Raw genomic sequence first — 18,032 nt, 5'->3', positions numbered from 1 at the left:
TCCATGAACCATGGCTATGTTGACAAATCAAACAACTAATTGGAGCCTACAATATAGCAAAAAGCACCCATTTCAGATTCATAGAAAATCTAATAAATATGGCATACCAAATTAATTGTTTACTTCATAATATTTATCATCCCTTTTGGCCTTAAAATTATTATGTACTTTTATATAGTTTCCGTTATAAGTAGAACTATATAATTAAGTTCAGTTCCAGTAAATAAAGGGTAAGTTCGTCTTTTGTGAATGTTTTGGTAACTTAGGTAGAGTTTTATCTGCCAGTTGGGATTTCTTTATGTCAGATCCAGCTTCCATAGGTATTTGGAACCGCGGGTTACAAATCGCCTAATCCCGATCACAATTTTATCGAAATTATTGAATTACAATGGTAAATGTACATATTGCTCTTCTCTCTCAGACATCCTTTGTTGATTTGTACACTTTACAATATTATAGAAACAATGATATACGATCGTTTCACTGTTCCTTTTGAGTTTCTTTGCCGTATAAAACGATAATTAGGACATTTGCATTTCTAGTAATCCCGTCTTATTCTCTGGTTAGTTGCCCACCGTTTGCTTCCCAAAGAAAGACCATATAATTGGCCAAGAATATGAAAATCTCCTTTATATTTTTATCCATTTTCCTCTATCCGTACTTTTTCCTCTATCACCATACTTTTTCCAAGTCAATATTTTTCCTCTATCATTAGCATCACTCGAATCAACTTATACTGTGTCCCTATATCGACAGACATTGGACCTATTCTGTGTCCCTATAGACATACATTGGACCTATTCTGTGTCCCTATAGACAGACATTGGACATATCCTTCGTCTCTATAGACAGACATCGGACCTATTCTGCGTCCCTATTGACAGACATTGGACCTATTATGTGTCACTATAGACAGACATTGAACCTATTCTGTGTCCCTGTAGACTGACATAGGACATATAGACAGACATTGGACCTCTCCTGCGTCTCTATAGACAGACAGTGGACTAATTGTGTGTCCATACAGACAGACATTACAATAATGTGTCTAGAAGTCAGAGCTGCAAACCGGAATTGATTTCAGGTGTATTCCCTAAACATTGGCAATCTGCACGACACAATTCCGTCATACACAGTCCAGTTATTGAATAGAGGCAACTTTTATAATTATACTTAGACACGTGTATTATGTAAGATAGCTATTAATACAGTAGAATGGTTGGCCTAGTTACTCTCGAGGAGGTGACTAATGGTGATAAGCTGACTAATGTTGAGAGAGATTTTATTGATTCTGCAGTTTTGTCGCATCCGATTCGGCAGATGATCCACAGTCAAAGGATGAGCTAAACAAACATGACGCTTTCTTCGATGGAGAGTTAATTGAATTGCTACCGTATTCCAGCAATAGGTAAAGGTTGACGAGGAATGAACGCGTCAACATTGATAGGATGAAATAGTTTTCCTTTTCCAGCAACTGGATAAGTTTTTTTCTGTGTTATCCTATGAAGGCGATGACTGTTTTAAGATGATGTGTCTCGCCACAGTATGTTTGCTTGAACCCAAAGATTTTGCATTAGTCTGAGATTCTAAAACAGGGATACTTTTGCGAACTTGCAAAAACTGGATGTCCTGAAGCCATAACCATCTTCCCTGCATTTAATTGATCTTCTTAACTCCCCATTTTCTTTCGGAAAACGAACTTTATTCGGCTATTATGCGAGAAAGCTCTATTCAGTGGGGACTTTATCACATCCAATCAACAGACAAAAGACCTTGTATAACTACATCAGGAGCTTTGGTTTTCATTGTAACAGCTTTAGCCGCGATATATAGACAATAGTGACGCAGCTTTCTTGAGGATGCTGCTATGCATTTTGAAGTCAGAGGAAGGAATTCAGTAGACAAGACTCAGGACTAGGATCACTGTCAGGATCATCTGACTTATTTGTGTTTCCTCGATTATGGGCAATCTGACAGCTGACTAACAAGAAAGGATGATGGTCGATATCTCTCTTTCATGTTGGACAGAACACTTTCCGAATAAATTAATGGTTTAGATTGACTGAACTGCATCTTCCAAAACAATGTAATTATACTTTTCATAGCTCTTCTAAGGTCATAATGTCAAGCCCTGAATTCGCCTTGGACGACGAATTTGTTACTTACTGGGTTTGTTATAGTTTACCATTGTTATTCAACATTTTGTTGTAAGATAATAATTGTATATTATATTTTTGTTGTTGTCTTTGCTGCTATTAGTTGAGCCAAGAAACTTTTCATATAACACTGGATAACATATAACACTGAATGTGTTGGCATGTGTGAAAAAAGTGCTTGGACTTCAATCTTAGAGGCTGTATTGTGAATTGAAACGTTTCCTGACTAGCCAGAGTCTTCCTCTTCGGCCATGTTAAGTGTGACCACTAGAATGCGACGACTTAGCATCACTAAGTTCTTGAGACTGAATATTTTGATAAAAGACTTAGACCAGTCCTAAGGAATAAGAAATCTACAGCATATAACATTGTTGGAAGGGCGAGAAGGCACTGAGAATTCAAGATAGCATACCTATTGATAAAAGTTCCTCGGAGGCGAGCTTGAGAATTCTTAGACAGTCTTTGAATGTCAGTGTCATGCACCTATAGGTCGATAAGTGTCGTTTTAACCTTTCAGACTTCTAACCTCATTACATAGACTCCTTCTCATCTACCATATCAGAGAGAATTGGATGAGAGGGAGGTATTCCAGATGATTTCCTGATACCATCGTCCACCAAAATTCTCATCTGGTTCGTGCAACTCTCCAAGGCGGACATTGGACAGCAATATGTTTGATAAAGCGTAAATCAGTAAGGTATATGGCTGGTGTCTCATTAATTCACTCATTGTTATCCACATTATAGACAGTGGATCGCAACGACTTCCTAGGTATATACCACACCAACTCAGTCATTCCCAGCATGATTTTCTGAGACAGGGCTTAGCTTAGTATGATGACATGGAACTGAATAAGGAAATCAGTTGGAATCTCTCACAGGTTTTTATATGCTTCATGGCGTTCGCCATTTGAGCCAACAGAAAATACCAAATCTGGTACAGAAGCGCCTCCGAATTTGTGTAGCCAAAGGAAGAGACAAGTTCAGTTGACTAGCAGATCTGGATGAACTGAAGTTCATCTGTGGTGTGATGGGACTTGTCCGATTCATAAGACCGTGAGGTGTAGTAACCGCATTCATGAAGTGAAATACAGAAGTGGACTAAAGTGGACAGAGGCTTTTGGTTCAAGTAGCAAAATAAAATACATCCATAACCCAGCTTGACAATGACCATACTTTCAGACCCGCATCATTTAGGGTCCGTTAGGATATTGTTATTGGTGGCAAAGTCGTCAATGAGCTGTTGCCAGGCCTGAAGGCTCACACTTAGCATTTTTTGAACTCTTAAACCCCATCTCATCTTAGTCGTCACATCTAAAATCTGTACTGGTACTCCCAAGGTCTTATATTTGTAAATACACCAACATTGTGTCTGCTTTCAAACAGTGTAATATCTCCATTTCCGCTCCAAATTTCTTGCAATGCCGAAATCTGCAGTCACAAACTTGGCAAGTACTTTCTGCTGTAGATGTGTGTTGACCACACCCAGTGCTTTCTCTCAGATTTTGATAGCACTGTGTACTAATTAACTCCTAAAGCAAAGTCAGCGAACAATGTGGTTATTCATCTCCTTGGGGACACATTTTAAGAAGTTTTGCACGCTTTATTTTGTCGTCTTCACTGGATAATTTCGACTAAAAATGTCGACAATATGCCAATATGTTCATATTATTGTCGTTGCCAGCCATGGTCATTATCTTTCCAGGAACATCCTCTACTTTTGGAAATAATCTAACATTTCAGGAGACAGTCTTGGCCACAATAACAACTTGACTAGCTTTGACACGTCCTAGATACTCCAGGGGTTACTGTCACTGACGTTATATCCACCCCTGGACTATCTCATAGTAAACCTGGGGGCAACAGAGGACATGCAATTTAGAAGTCTTTGCAGGCTTGCCATTGGTCAGGTTTTGTTCTATCCTGAACTGCCTCCAGTTTTGCTATGAGATAGGATGGTCTTGATAATGTTAGATACATTAAAACTTTTACTATTCTTAACAATACATACTAGACACACTGACCACTTTTTAAAACCGTCCTTGTTGGGGAAAATACTTACAGCATATGGAAGTTCTAAGACTTTTCTAAAAACCCGTTGTATTTTGCCATTGACGAAGACGTTAGTGACTGTTAGGAAAGACAACTTTTGGTGGGGATTCAATAATAACAACAAACATATATACAAATGTGATCATGGTTTTTATACAGAAGAACATGTTACATAGTTTGGTAACGATAACAGATGATAGACACATGACTTATCAGGGGGTCTCTCTGGTGATTCTACCAGATTCGGGTGTCCGCTTTACGTAGAACTTTTATGCACATCAAATGCAAGACAATAACAGTATAAATATTTGGTTAAATAAATCCAAAGTTTATGGGTAACAAATGATAATGCTGAAGAAATAGCATGGTAAGGAACAAAACGGGGATAGCTTTGGTGTAGTTATAGAATGTTAAAATCAACCTTATTTCTTATTTAATCACAAAGATAAAACACCTGTCATGGATGACAATTAAAATGGGAATTGTTTTCAGTAAAATATCTTACATTTCATATGTATTCATATTTCATGTATCATCCTAAAGATCAAGCCCTCGGTGAAAAAGAAACTCCACAAGAAAAACAATTTAAGCTTCAATTTCCTTCTTTCTTTAAATTCCACCATAAGATGGTTTGATCTTTTCTAATTTTACATGTAAAAAAAAGTTGAAAAAATAATAACAATAATAAATAAAGTAGCCACAGATCACATTAGTCTCCCTACAGAATTCTTTGAAACATTTTGAACATCACCAGTAATATATATTCATTAAAATATTGAAATTTGGAGATTAATTGCATCATATACTCCAATTAGATGCATACACCATATATAGGCCTCCCGCCTATGTTCTTGATTAAGACAAAAGCACCAGGTACAGTAGCATAATACATATAGTCATTTAAGTAGAAAAGTTTCAAATTACTTAAAATTACATCTGGCAAAGGTGAACTTCCTCAAAACACTATCTCTCCATTCATATTACATGCATCGACCTGGTTCTTAAGGATAGAGCTCTCTTCAAAATATGCATATCATAAACAGTTACAATGAATCCCAGCATATTTATACTTTCAATTTCTCTTCAAAGGAATTGAACTAAGCATTCATATGTAAAACAGCTTAAGATCATTCAGTAAATGCAAAATAAGTACAGTATAACTTGTCAAAACCGGCCCTTGTCAAATCTGGATTGCCGTGTATTTCAGCATATTTGTATGGGATTTTCCTTCTTCATTCATAGTTATCAAACCCAGAATAATTAGTAATTGACCTGGATATATCAGTCAAATAGGCTGGTCCTACTGACACCCTGTTTAGACAGATTACACTGTACTATATTATGTTAACCACTTTATTAAAATTTAAACGAACATGTCATCGATATCAAATGTGTAAGGTTATGTAAAACTTACAAGGTTTCAAAGTAAAATTAAATCTGGTGCTTATTCACAGTATTGCATAGCTGAAAGCTTTAAACATCAGTTATATAAATAAATAGAATTTCTATACAAACTATGTATACCATTTGGCAAGCAATAATACACAATAGTTTCATGTTCACAAAAAATGCAGAGGCAGAAAAATGGAAAGTTCACAACAGTTCAATGATACTGGCAGTAAAGTACTACCATCAATTCAAATTGAAATACAGAAAACCTTCAGGGAAACCTGCATCTGTCTTGCCAACCACACTTTTACCATTATAAGAGGGAAATATGAATGATTATTCCCCCACTGAACCAATCTATGCTGGCTCTGACTAGCAAGATTTTGTATCTTCATCCAGTGAAATTAACTTGATTAGGAAGAACACTTATGTAAATCAAGCAAACTCTACAGAACTTCTCACAAATATGAGATTTTTATTTTGATATTAGAAAGAATGAACATTGCAGAAATGAAAAGAATGAATGGAAAATGAAACATGTTTGTTTATAATATGATCATATTAATCCTATCCTGCCATGGCAAGTCTTTTTAACATTGAGCAACTAACCAGTCTAACTTTGTATCATCAGGCGTCACTTACTTACATATACATATGTTAGACTATCATTGATGGGTATCTATACTAACCAAAAATTGGGGCCCAGAAACTATCATGGCATTTAATAGATTATTCACATCAAGACTAAACATAGTTTACACTAAAAATGAAACTATTTTCATTACCATTTCCTATAAACATGTAATTAGCATAGTCAATTTTTTTTTAGCTATTTCTTGATTTGCGTATAATTCTGTATAGTACATAATATATCATTATCGGTTATTTTGATAACTATTGGCTTACAATGATATAGTATTACATACTGTTCAACATTCATTCGCTTTCCAATTTTAAACCATCAGACGTTTCCACGTACTTGTCTCAAGTCAGTCCAATCAAGTATTTACTAGTACTGTGTTATTATACTCTACCAATATAGTGTTATATGTAAATAATGGATTTCATGAGTTGTTTTGTACTACATCATCGACATACCGGTATTTACAGAGACTAATGATATCACTAATTCTCTCAGGCAACTTAGGACAATATGCTAACCTACATAACAGTTCACATGTCTGCTAATTCACTTTTGGACCTGCTTAGATGTTGTTCTTTAGCCTCTGACCCTGTTAGCTAACCTCTCACCCTGTGTGTCTAGTCCTGACCCTGCAAGCTGACATACGACCCCTGCTAGTCCACTACAAGAGGTCAAGCCTGTCCTGAGGATCTTATAGAAGAATATTATGGACATACATTGATGTGACTAAAATTACCTCAATTTACAAAAAGACCAATGAATGAATACAATTTTGATTGTGAATTATAACATTCTTTTCATTATTACATACGAGTGAACTTCCGGGTGATATAATGAAAGGTACATACAAATGGTCAAATGATTCAAACTCTGCAGGTTTGGTAAATGATAATGAACTGGGAATAGATATGTATTAGCTTAGTCTTACAAAGAACCAGTATTAAGATGTGTACAAGTTTAATAACTGCCTTTGCTAGACAAAATATATATGCAAATGTTATGGATGCAAATATGATATTAAATGTAAATTACCCCTTTCCACCATACATTTCATTTTACTCCAAAACAATATCAAGACAAACAAGGTCACAAAAGAGGTAGTCTTCATCTAACATCCTTTAGACAACTAGTACCAGTATGTGCTTGGATGGACCTTGACCGTCATTTTGGATTTATTTTGGCTACCATCTACTTTTCCTTGAGTGAGCTAGCTCGCTATACATGTCTTATTGTGTATGATTCCTATAGCAATTTACAACAGTTTAGAGTAATACAATTAGTACAGTAATAATCATATAATCAATATAGACATATTACAAAACAAAAAAAATTATACAATTACTAAAATGATCAGAGACATAACATATAGTACTTGTGTGTGATAAATTAATTTGGACAAATAATTCAAAAACATCCTGTACAATTCATGAATATGTATCAGAATTAAAATAATACATAGTTAAATAATGAAATTAAGGTAATATTTCACAAATTGAAATAAATCTTCATAAAAATAAAGAAATTGTTCCTTTCATTCCTTTAAAACAGTCATGGGAGAAATAAATGTTACTAGTTAAACTTCTAATCAGCTATATGAACATTAGCTCACGGAGTGGTTTTGTATCAATAAAATAAACTACTGACACACTATCCAATTTTAAACATATAACAGTTTAAAATCAACAATGAAGGCATTTATAAAATACATGTGTGCAACAGAAATAAAATTCAACAGTAAACAAAATATATATGATTAATGTATTTTGTTATTTCAGAGTTAAAACATGGCTGCTTTTAGTATGATGTATTCATTCCAGAGGTCCATAAAAAGTATTTATTTATTATATTTAATTTATTTCCATTGTAGCAAATCACTAAAGATGCACTTTTAATTGATTAACATTACCCAAGCTACCACTACAGAATTTTAACCATTTCAGATGAATTTTGATTTCACAAATAGCTGATCATGATAGCATTAGGTGATTATTTTATTGCAAATTAATACAATGCCATTAATTATAATTCCTAGCAATACTTCCTCAAAATTTAGGAGGAAATAACTAATCTTATTGGATATTAACTTTTAGCTTCAACCGATATTAGGAATATAATAGGGATTTGAAATAATACAATTTACAAAAATGTAAACAACAAAACTGACTATTAATTTTCAATATGAAAAGGACTGTGGTATTTCTGTGTTCTAATTATCCGTTATTTGGTGGCTAGTTATTTTATGAGACATGTACAATGATTGGGTAGTGTATGTAATGTTGTAGATAAAATTATGCTTTTATTCAACTTGTAACAATACAACAATTTAAATGTCTAACTGCCAAATTAAGGAGATTATAAATAGGCCACATGGACAGAAGAAATAAAACTCAAATGTCTGCCTCTTCATGGATTCACATGCAGAACTGAACACATTATTCTATTACATACTCACATGCCCTCATACATACACTCAATCAGGAGCAAAATCACAGGAGCTTGGCTTCAGGCATTAATTAGTGACAGTCAATAAATCAAGTGCCTAGTCCACATTTAGAAAGTCAACAAATTGTCAACAGGACCCAATTGAGCTATTAAACTTAACCACTTGATAAAATAGTAAAATATTGAATTCTTGTTTACTACAAAATTCTGTTATTCTTAAATTTCACATGTTTAAGTCTGCTGCAAAAGAATTGTTTGTAGATTTTATTTTTTATTTTTTTGTAATTCAAGATAATTTCTCCAGATTTTATGTTTCTTCTCTCACTGGATAAACTAGTTTAGACAGTATCTTAAGGTTCTTACAATATAGAAATCATCCTTATTCTCTTCCAAACTAGTATTAACTCTCTACTGACTGAAGGCGAAAGCTGATCACAGTTAAATCCTTGTAGATAGCAGCAAGATGAGACAGTGTTAAAAATCTTGGTGCCAAGCCGCGAAATGCACTCAACAAATTAAATCTGCAAATAACAAATGATCTAGATTGTCAAATTAACAGCCCTTTCTGTGGTATGATTATATGATGGTACCCAATGACATTTTAAACAAGCAGACATTCCAAACACTGGGTACAATGGTTGATTTGTAGAGCTGATTCCTGATGTAGCCTTGTTGATGTCTCTGCCAATGGCCAGGTATAAACCACGTCACAGCTGAGCAGACAGGTCAAATCAGGTGAAGCTGATCAATAATGAAGAAGAATGTGTCAAGTATTGGAAGGTCAAAGGTTGAATCGTTTATGAATTTCCACTTTTTAGTGTTTATCAAATGGTTTTAGTCTTTATTCTGAAACCATCAATCTGTGTTTTGACAAAGTCCACACTTTCACATCATGCCAATAATTTTGACCTTGAATGTAGTCACATCAGTCTCATACAACTTTGAAATTACATTTTCGCATCATGTCCATGCGACTTTGTATATTTGTCCACGTTCCCACATTCTAGCTGTCATTGCACTAACTACATTTCGTTTTCCTTTGGCAGTGGTCTAAAACATGTTTTCGTGACCTGCTAACACGTACAGGTTGGAATGAGCAGTCGGGTCATCTGTTGGTCGACTCTCAAGAAGAATCACTCTGGAAAAACAAAAATCCATACACTATAGTCACTCAAATTCTTTGTTTTCCAATTTTCATCCTTTGGTAAGAAAGTACTGTGGGTAGTTCAATGCAAATGGACTAACAACAACTACTGCTTTTGAGTATGCATGATCCATTTCCTGTTTCAAGTATTCACCCCTGAAATTTCATAATGAGATGGTCTTGTCTTTGATTTAGAAGAGCCTAAATGTGTCTTCAAGGGTGAATGAGTTAAATGTACTATTATTCAAAGACTTAATAATAGATACGGGATGACTGCAGGTCATTGAAAATTACTTTTATCATTTCAATACTCAATATTATTTTATTAGTAGGTTACTGGTAATTGTCACCAAGAAAACTGTGGAAGTTTCCTGTATATGATTCACTATGTTTAGTTGGTTGACTCACCTGTCTGATCCTAATAATCTAAATATTCGGCTTCGATCACAGATTTCTTGTGTTACCTGAAAAAACGCAAATTCAAAAGAATTCCAATACCTCCGTATCATAAACCAATAAATCTTCTGCTTTTAAAAGAGTGTTGTATCAATGTGTTTATATCAATTTTGTGATTCTTATGGGAGGTCATAAAACTTTGAAATGACTTAAATGATAACAAAAAAAGTCTCAATGATAGGTAATACAGCATTATGAAATGGACAACTAAGATATTAAAAATGTGGTCAGCATTAAAATGCAAATTAAGAGGTCACGATATTTGGTTAGTTTATACCTCGTGGTTGACTGAAGTAAAACTGCCTATCAAACTAAAACACTTCAATTCAAACCTGAAAGCTGGATCAGCAAGTAGAAGGATCGAAAACTTACTTCATTTGCTTTAAAGCTTCGTCCTTGCATACCATGCTTGTGGAAGGCTAACACACTGTCTTGTAAGCAAACTGAAATCAAAGCATAGTTTATAATGTATACCCAATTTTTTACATAATTACTATCATTTTAGAATTATACACATGTATTTACTGAATCCAGTCTAAAAAGCTATATCTTGTTTTAATCTATTGCTTCAATGATTTCATTTTTGGAAGAAAATTCTCATAGCATTCCATGTTTGATGTTTGGGTATAAAATTCATAGAGTTACTACATAGAATGATTCAGATCATTTAATGATATTACTTTTGAACATAATAAACATCTGTGTAAAACATTGGTATACACCACCATGTGACACTTACCTAAGGATTCTACAGCAGAATCAAAATGTAATTCCGCTGCCTGGCGCTTACTGGACTTCAACTTTCCTGACATATTTACAACTTTTATATATTCTGAAAAGAAAAAGAACATTGCCTTTGTAATTCATTACAATACATAACTGATAAAACTTTTGAATCAAACTCTTAATTTGCATGGGTATTTGATTGGAAAATAGTAAGTCCAGTAAAATCTGTCCATGAAGATCATCCAAAAGACCAAGAAAACATGGTCTTACAGCCATATGGCCTTTATAAACAGGTAGTGTAAAAATTGACCATTTGGGACACTGGGAAAGTACTCTTATTAAGTAGGTGATCTTTATACAAAAGTGGTCGTTAAGGCAGGTTTCACTGTACATCTTATTGGAGAAACTTCTTCTGTAAATGTTTTTTATTCCTTAGCTAGATAACAGCCTAATAGACCTTTGTAATCACTTATTACTGAAATATATTTTATTTGTCTTTCTCTTTAACTGTAACATATTTGATAAGATTTTTTTTTCAAACAGTTATCTCCCCTGTTAGATTTAGAAAGTAAATCTATTTCAGAAGGGAAACAGATGAATTTAACTTCAATAACATAAACAGATGAATTTAACATCAATAACATATTACTCTGTGTACATCCTAGTGTGACATGCAAAAATGGATGAATGAAAGAGCATAATTATCTAACATTTCAGCAGTTTTGATAAAGAAATGGACTATTTGGAGGAAATCCTATATCCTATTATGTATAGTGTATAGTAAGGTAGAGCAAATTTGTTTGAATCTAGAACATTCAGTAAACAAGAATTAAATTTCCAATTAAATTCAGCATACTTACTATCAAAACAGACTAGAATTGTATCTTTCTCCAGCTGTGTCACGTTGACAACAGGTAGTTCTTCACCTGTAAAATAAATATAAAAGTATATAACTCAAAATTTTATCTCATTTAACAATTTTAATGATTACTGTAAACCAACATACTTTGGCTGCTACTAAATTTCATGATTTCCATTTCAAAACAAGTTCACGATGATTAAAATTCACGGATTTGAAATTTTTTCTGGAAATTCTGATGATGTCGATAATAATTCATGGAGAGCGTCACTTTTGAGAAATTACTTGGATTGCGAAATTCACAAAAGTAAATCGTACGCGAAGGAAAGTTGGTTTACAGTAGTTTAAAGATATCCATATGGAGTATGGACTTGTCTGAAGTGGATGTAATTGGGACCAGCAAATTTGGCCAATATGGACAGGTTCCATATTATACAGGTTTTAATTACATGTACTCACATTAAGAATGAATAATCATACAATCAAGAAGAAATAGACAGGGTTATCAATCCAGATTAGACAATAGCCAGTTTTGATTGATTATACTATAAATTAAACAATGATACGTAACACAATTTTGGTTTATTCTACTTTCAATATAGCCTACTTCTCCTTTGATATTTGAGTTAAATACTCTCTGTCTCCATTTTCTGTTATATACTCACCATCTCTATTTTCTGTTAAATACTCGCCGTCTCTATTTTCTGTTAAATACTCACCGTCTCTATTTTCTGTTAAATACTCACCATCTCTATTTTCTGTTAAATACTCGCCGTCTCTATTTTCTGTTAAATACTCACTGTCTCTATTTTCTGTTAAATACTCACCATCTCTATTTTCTGTTAAATACTCACCGTCTCTATTTTCTGTTAAATCCTCACCACCTCTATTTTCTGTTAAATACTCACCGTCTCTATTTTCTGTTAAATACTCACCATCTCTATTTTCTGTTAAATACTCACCGTCTCTATTTTCTGTTAAATACTCGCCGTCTCTATTTTCTGTTAAATACTCACCATCTCTATTTTCTGTTAAATCCTCGCCGTCTCTATTTTCTGTTAAATACTCACTGTCTCTATTTTCTGTTAAATCCTCACCACCTCTATTTTCTGTTAAATCTCACTCTATTTTCTGTTAAATACTCACCATCTCTATTTTCTGTTAAATACTCACCGTCTCTATTTTCTGTTAAATACTCACCGTCTCTATTTTCTGTTAAATACTCACTGTCTCTATTTTCTGTTAAATACTCACCGTCTCTATTTTCTGTTAAGTACTCACTGTCTCTATTTTCTGTTAAATACTCACTGTCTCTATTTTCTGTTAAATACTCACCATCTCTATTTTCTGCTAAATACTCACCGTCTCTATTTTCTGTTAAATACTCACCACCTCTATTTTCTGTTTTTTCTGTTAAGTACTCACCATCTCTATTTTCTGTTAAATACTCACCGTCTCTATTTTCTGTTAAGTACTCACCATCTCTATTTTCTGTTAAATCCTCACCACCTCTATTTTCTGTTAAATACTCACCGTCTCTATTTTCTGTTAAATACTCACCGTCTCTATTTTCTGTTAAATACTCACCGTCTCTATTTTCTGCTAAATACTTGCCGTCTCTATTTTCGGTTAAATACTCACCGTCTCTATTTTCTGTTAAATACTCACCATCTCTATTTTCTGCTAAATCCTCACCACCTCTATTTTCTGTTAAATACTCACCATCTCTATTTTCTGTTAAATACTCGCCGTCTCTATTTTCTGTTAAATACTCACTGTCTCTATTTTCTGTTAAATACTCACCATCTCTATTTTCTGTTAAATCCTCACCATATTTTCTGTTAAATACTCACCGTCTCTATTTTCTGTTAAATACTCACTGTCTCTATTTTCTGTTAAATACTCACCATCTCTATTTTCTGTTAAATACTCACCATCTCTATTTTCTGTTAAATACTCACCGTCTCTATTTTCTGTTAAATACTCACTGTCTCTATTTTCTGTTAAATACTCACCATCTCTATTTTCTGTTAAATACTCACCGTCTCTATTTTCTGTTAAATACTCACCATCTCTATTTTCTGTTATATCACTCTCTATTTTCTGTTAATACTACTCTTATTTCTGTTAATACTCACTGTCTCTATTTTCTGTTAAATACTCACCGTCTCTATTTTCTGTTAAATACTCACTGTCTCTATTTTCTGTTAAATACTTACCATCTCTATTTTCTGTTAAGTACTCACCATCTCTATTTTCTGTTAAATCCTCTACCACCTCTATTTTCTGTTAAGTACTCACCCACCTCTATTTTCTGTTAAATACTTACCATCTCTATTTTCTGTTAAGTACTCACCGTCTCTATTTTCTGTTATATACTCACTGTCTCTATTTTCTGTTAAATACTCACCGTCTCTATTTTCTGTTAAATACTTACCATCTCTATTTTCTGTTAAGTACTCACCATCTCTATTTTCTGTTAAATACTCACCATCTCTATTTTTCTGTTAAGTACTCACCATCTCTATTTTCTGTTAAGTACTCACTGTCTCTATTTTCTGCTAAATACTCACCGTCTCTATTTTCTGTTAAATCCTCACCACCTCTATTTTCTGTTAAGTACTCACCATCTCTATTTTCTGTTATCTCTCTGTGAACCAGTTACTGTTGGAATTCAAGTTTATTATATCAAACTTGAGTAAGATCTTTTCATCCCTGTAAACACAAACCAAACTTTGTTACTTACAAGTACTGCATTACACATGGAGTAGAACGACATGTAGTCAAATTCTGGATATTCAAACTATGCTACCAGTACACAACGCTACATTTACATTAAGACCCCGATTTGATTGCACTACACTGTGCTACATACCTATCTATTCTTATCATTAGTACAATCAAACATAGGTCTCTGACAATAGTTTTCAACATACATTGGAATCTTTAAGTTAAAGTAAATATTCAGTAAACCTGTTTATTCTTAATATTTTGAATATCACAGGGTGTGATTTTTGTAGGCCAATATATATATATTAAAATGACATATGACCTTGTGTAGATCAACTAAGTGCTATAATTGTGTGCGATCGGTTATGCTACCCTTATCTACCCTTGACAAAAGTTTCGATTGTTAGGTTGGTCACTCTCACAAACAAGAGATACAATAACGTTACATGTTGTCAAGAGCAGATATCTGTAGGATGAAACATCGTAAATAGAAGTGCTCCAACTAATACCAAGAACTGTTACAAGATGTCTTAATACCCAGTAAGCATAGTGCATTTCATCAATTCTGATTTCTGATTTCTGACTTTGATTTTTATGATGACATATTTTTTCTTTTTAGACACTTGTGATCATATGTTTGAAATAATAGCATTTTTTGTGATCAATGACCTTTCCCAGTTCTATCTAAAGAGCTACTTATGTCATTTGATGTGAGACAGTATGTGATCAGCTTATCCAAAATTAAATATTGAGTTATTGTCTGGTTTCAAAGGCAATGCTACTGAAAAATAGATGTTAAGAGAGAAAAACAAGAGGCCCAGAGGGCCTGTATCGCTCACCTGGTTTGTAATGCCAAGTAATGTTCTGAATACAGGTTCATTGTTTCTTTTCTGAAGGAATTTTAATATTAACCTCTGAATCCCCTATTGGGCCCCATCCCTCCCGCCCCCAGGGGGTCAGAGCCAAAATTTATACAAGTTCTGTTCCCCTTCTTCCAAGGATGTTTATGGCCAAATTTGGTCACAATCCAAACAAAACTCTAGGACAAGAAGTGATTTATAGGATTTACCTCTATTTCCCCTATTGGGCCCCACCCGTCCTGCCCTTGGGGGGCCAGAGTCAAAATTTATACGAGTTCTGTTCCCCTTCCCCCAAGGATGTTTGTGGCCAAATTTGGTTACAATCCATGCAGAACTCTATGACTAGTAGCGATTTAAAGGATTTACCTCTATTTCCCCTATTGGGCCCCGCCCCTCCTGCCCCCGGGGGGTCAGAGCCAAAATTTATACAAGTTCTGTTCCCCTTCCCCAAAGGATGTCTGTGGCCAAATTTGGTTACATTCCATTCAGAACTCTATGACTAGTAGCGATTTAAAGGATTTACCTCTATTACCCCTATTGGGCCCCGCCCCTCCTGCCCCCGGGGGACCAGAGCCAAAATTTATACAAGTTCTGTTCCCCTTCCCCAAAGGATGTTTGTGGCCAAATTTGGTTACATTCCATTCAGAACTCTATGACAAGTAGTGATTTAAAGGATTTACCTCTATTTCCCCTATTGGGCCCCGCCCCTCCTGCCCCTGGGGGATCAGAGCCAAAATTTATACAAGTTCTGTTCCCCTTCCCCCAAGGATGTTTGTGGTCAAATTTGGTTACAATTGATGTAGAGCTCTAGGACAAGTAGAGATTTAAAGGATTTACCTCTATTTCCCCTATTGGGCCCCGCCCCTCCTGCCCCCAGGGGGTCAGAGCCAAAATTTATACAAGGTCTGTTCCCCCTCCCCAAGGATGTTTGTGGCCAAATTTGGTTACATTCCATTCAGAACTCTATGACTAGTAGCGATTTAAAGGATTTACCTCTATTACCCCTATTGGGCCCCGCCCCTCCTGCCCCTGGGGGACCAGAGCCAAAATGTATACAAGTTCTGTTCCCCTTCCCCCAAGGATGTTTGTGGCCAAATTTGGTTACATTCCATTCAGAACTCTATGACTAGTAGCGATTTAAAGGATTTACCTCTATTTCCCCTATTGGGCCCCGCCCCTCCTGCCCCCTGGGGACCAGAGTCAAAATTTACACAAGTTCTGTTCCCCTTCCCCCAAGGATGTTTGTGGCAGAATTTGGTTACAATTCATGTAGAACTCTATTACAAGTAGCGATTTAAAGGATTTACCTCTATTTCCCCTATTGGGCCCCGCCCCTCCTGCCCCCGGGGGACCAGAGCCAAAATTTACACAAGTTCTGTTCCCCTTCCCCCAAGGATGTTTGTGGCAGAATTTGGTTACAATTCATGTAGAACTCTATTACAAGTAGCGATTTAAAGGATTTACCTCTATTTCCCCTATTGGGCCCCGCCCCTCCTGCCCCCGGGGGACCAGAGCCAAAATTTATACAAGTTCTGTTCCCCTTCCCCCAAGGATGTTTGTGGCCAAATTTGGTTACATTCCATTCAGAACTCTATGACTAGTAGCGATTTAAAGGATTTACCTCTATTTCCCCTATTGGGCCCCGCCCCTCCTGCCCCCTGGGGGTCAGAGCCAAAATTTATACAAGTTCTGTTCCCCTTCCCTCAAGGATGTTTGTGGCCAAATTTGGTTACAATCCATGCAGAACTCTATGACTAGTAGCGATTTAAATTAAATGTTGACGGACGGACGGACGGACGGACGACGGACGCCGCGCCATGACATAAGCTCACCGGCCCTTCGGGCCAGGTGAGCTAAAAATCAATTTTCAGTGCCTGAAGAAAATTTGACATGAAGTGAAAATCCAATGACATACTTTGGAGTCATATCAAATACTTAAATGTCTAAAGTGCATGTTCGCTTACTGTGAAATGCCATCAGATTGGACAAATCTGTGTCTGAAAAATTATCAAGTATGATATATAACAATAATGTATCCTACACTTGAAATGGCATTCTAAATCTTGAAAAATAACCCTTCAAATCTGAAAAAAACCTTTGTCTTGATAACCAATGTACAGTGGCCCCTCGATAATCTGAACACCTGTATCTACAGACCAAACCGACCAGATTAGGGATTTCAGGACTGCTAGAATTTGTTTATTTAGTCAATAATCACCCTGATATTTCCATATGTATTGCAAGTTTTCCAGACTAACAGTATCCAGACAGTGACTATTTCAGGTACATTTTTTCAAAAGGTACTTGCCACTCAAAATTATTGAGCAATACAATCACTGCCAGGTTATGTGGGTTCACTCTAAACTGAGACAGGTTACTTTTCCAAATCACCTAATATGTATCAAATTTTTAATTGACTGCATTGCTAATAAACACAAATGAATGTTTAGTATTTAGATGGCATACAGAGATAAAGAATGAACAAAATTAATGTACCTGTAAATTGAGAGTAACATAAACTTGACAGTAACATTCACAATGATTAGATTACCAATATGGAATGATAAGAGAGAGAA

General features: G+C 35.1%; 1 protein-coding gene across 9 annotated transcripts in view; it reads right to left on the bottom strand.

The window, feature by feature from the left end:
- Positions 1-4,338: 4,338 nt before the first annotated feature.
- LOC138318310 (mitogen-activated protein kinase kinase kinase kinase 3-like) overlaps positions 4,339-18,032 on the bottom strand; it is a 46,624-nt gene continuing 32,930 nt past the window's right edge. For 8 of the 9 annotated variants that reach the window (XM_069260530.1, XM_069260531.1, XM_069260534.1 and 5 more), the window contains 7 exons: positions 14,515-14,581; positions 14,223-14,241; positions 11,868-11,933; positions 11,021-11,113; positions 10,654-10,724; positions 10,234-10,289; positions 4,339-9,819 (listed from right to left, as the gene is read on the bottom strand). In XM_069260530.1, the coding sequence (XP_069116631.1) occupies positions 9,732-9,819; positions 10,234-10,289; positions 10,654-10,724; positions 11,021-11,113; positions 11,868-11,933; positions 14,223-14,241; positions 14,515-14,581 (460 nt within the window). In that variant the 3' untranslated portion in view covers positions 4,339-9,731. Of the gene's footprint in view, positions 9,820-10,233; positions 10,290-10,653; positions 10,725-11,020; positions 11,114-11,867; positions 11,934-14,222; positions 14,242-14,493; positions 14,582-18,032 lie in introns of those variants that run through there. The other variant, XR_011207874.1, reaches the window with a different exon arrangement.

Source organism: Argopecten irradians, chromosome 3 (genome assembly GCF_041381155.1).
Source record: "Argopecten irradians isolate NY chromosome 3, Ai_NY, whole genome shotgun sequence".
Taxonomy (NCBI): Eukaryota; Metazoa; Mollusca; class Bivalvia; order Pectinida; family Pectinidae; genus Argopecten; species Argopecten irradians.
This window is presented reverse-complemented; position numbering and strand designations above follow the sequence as displayed.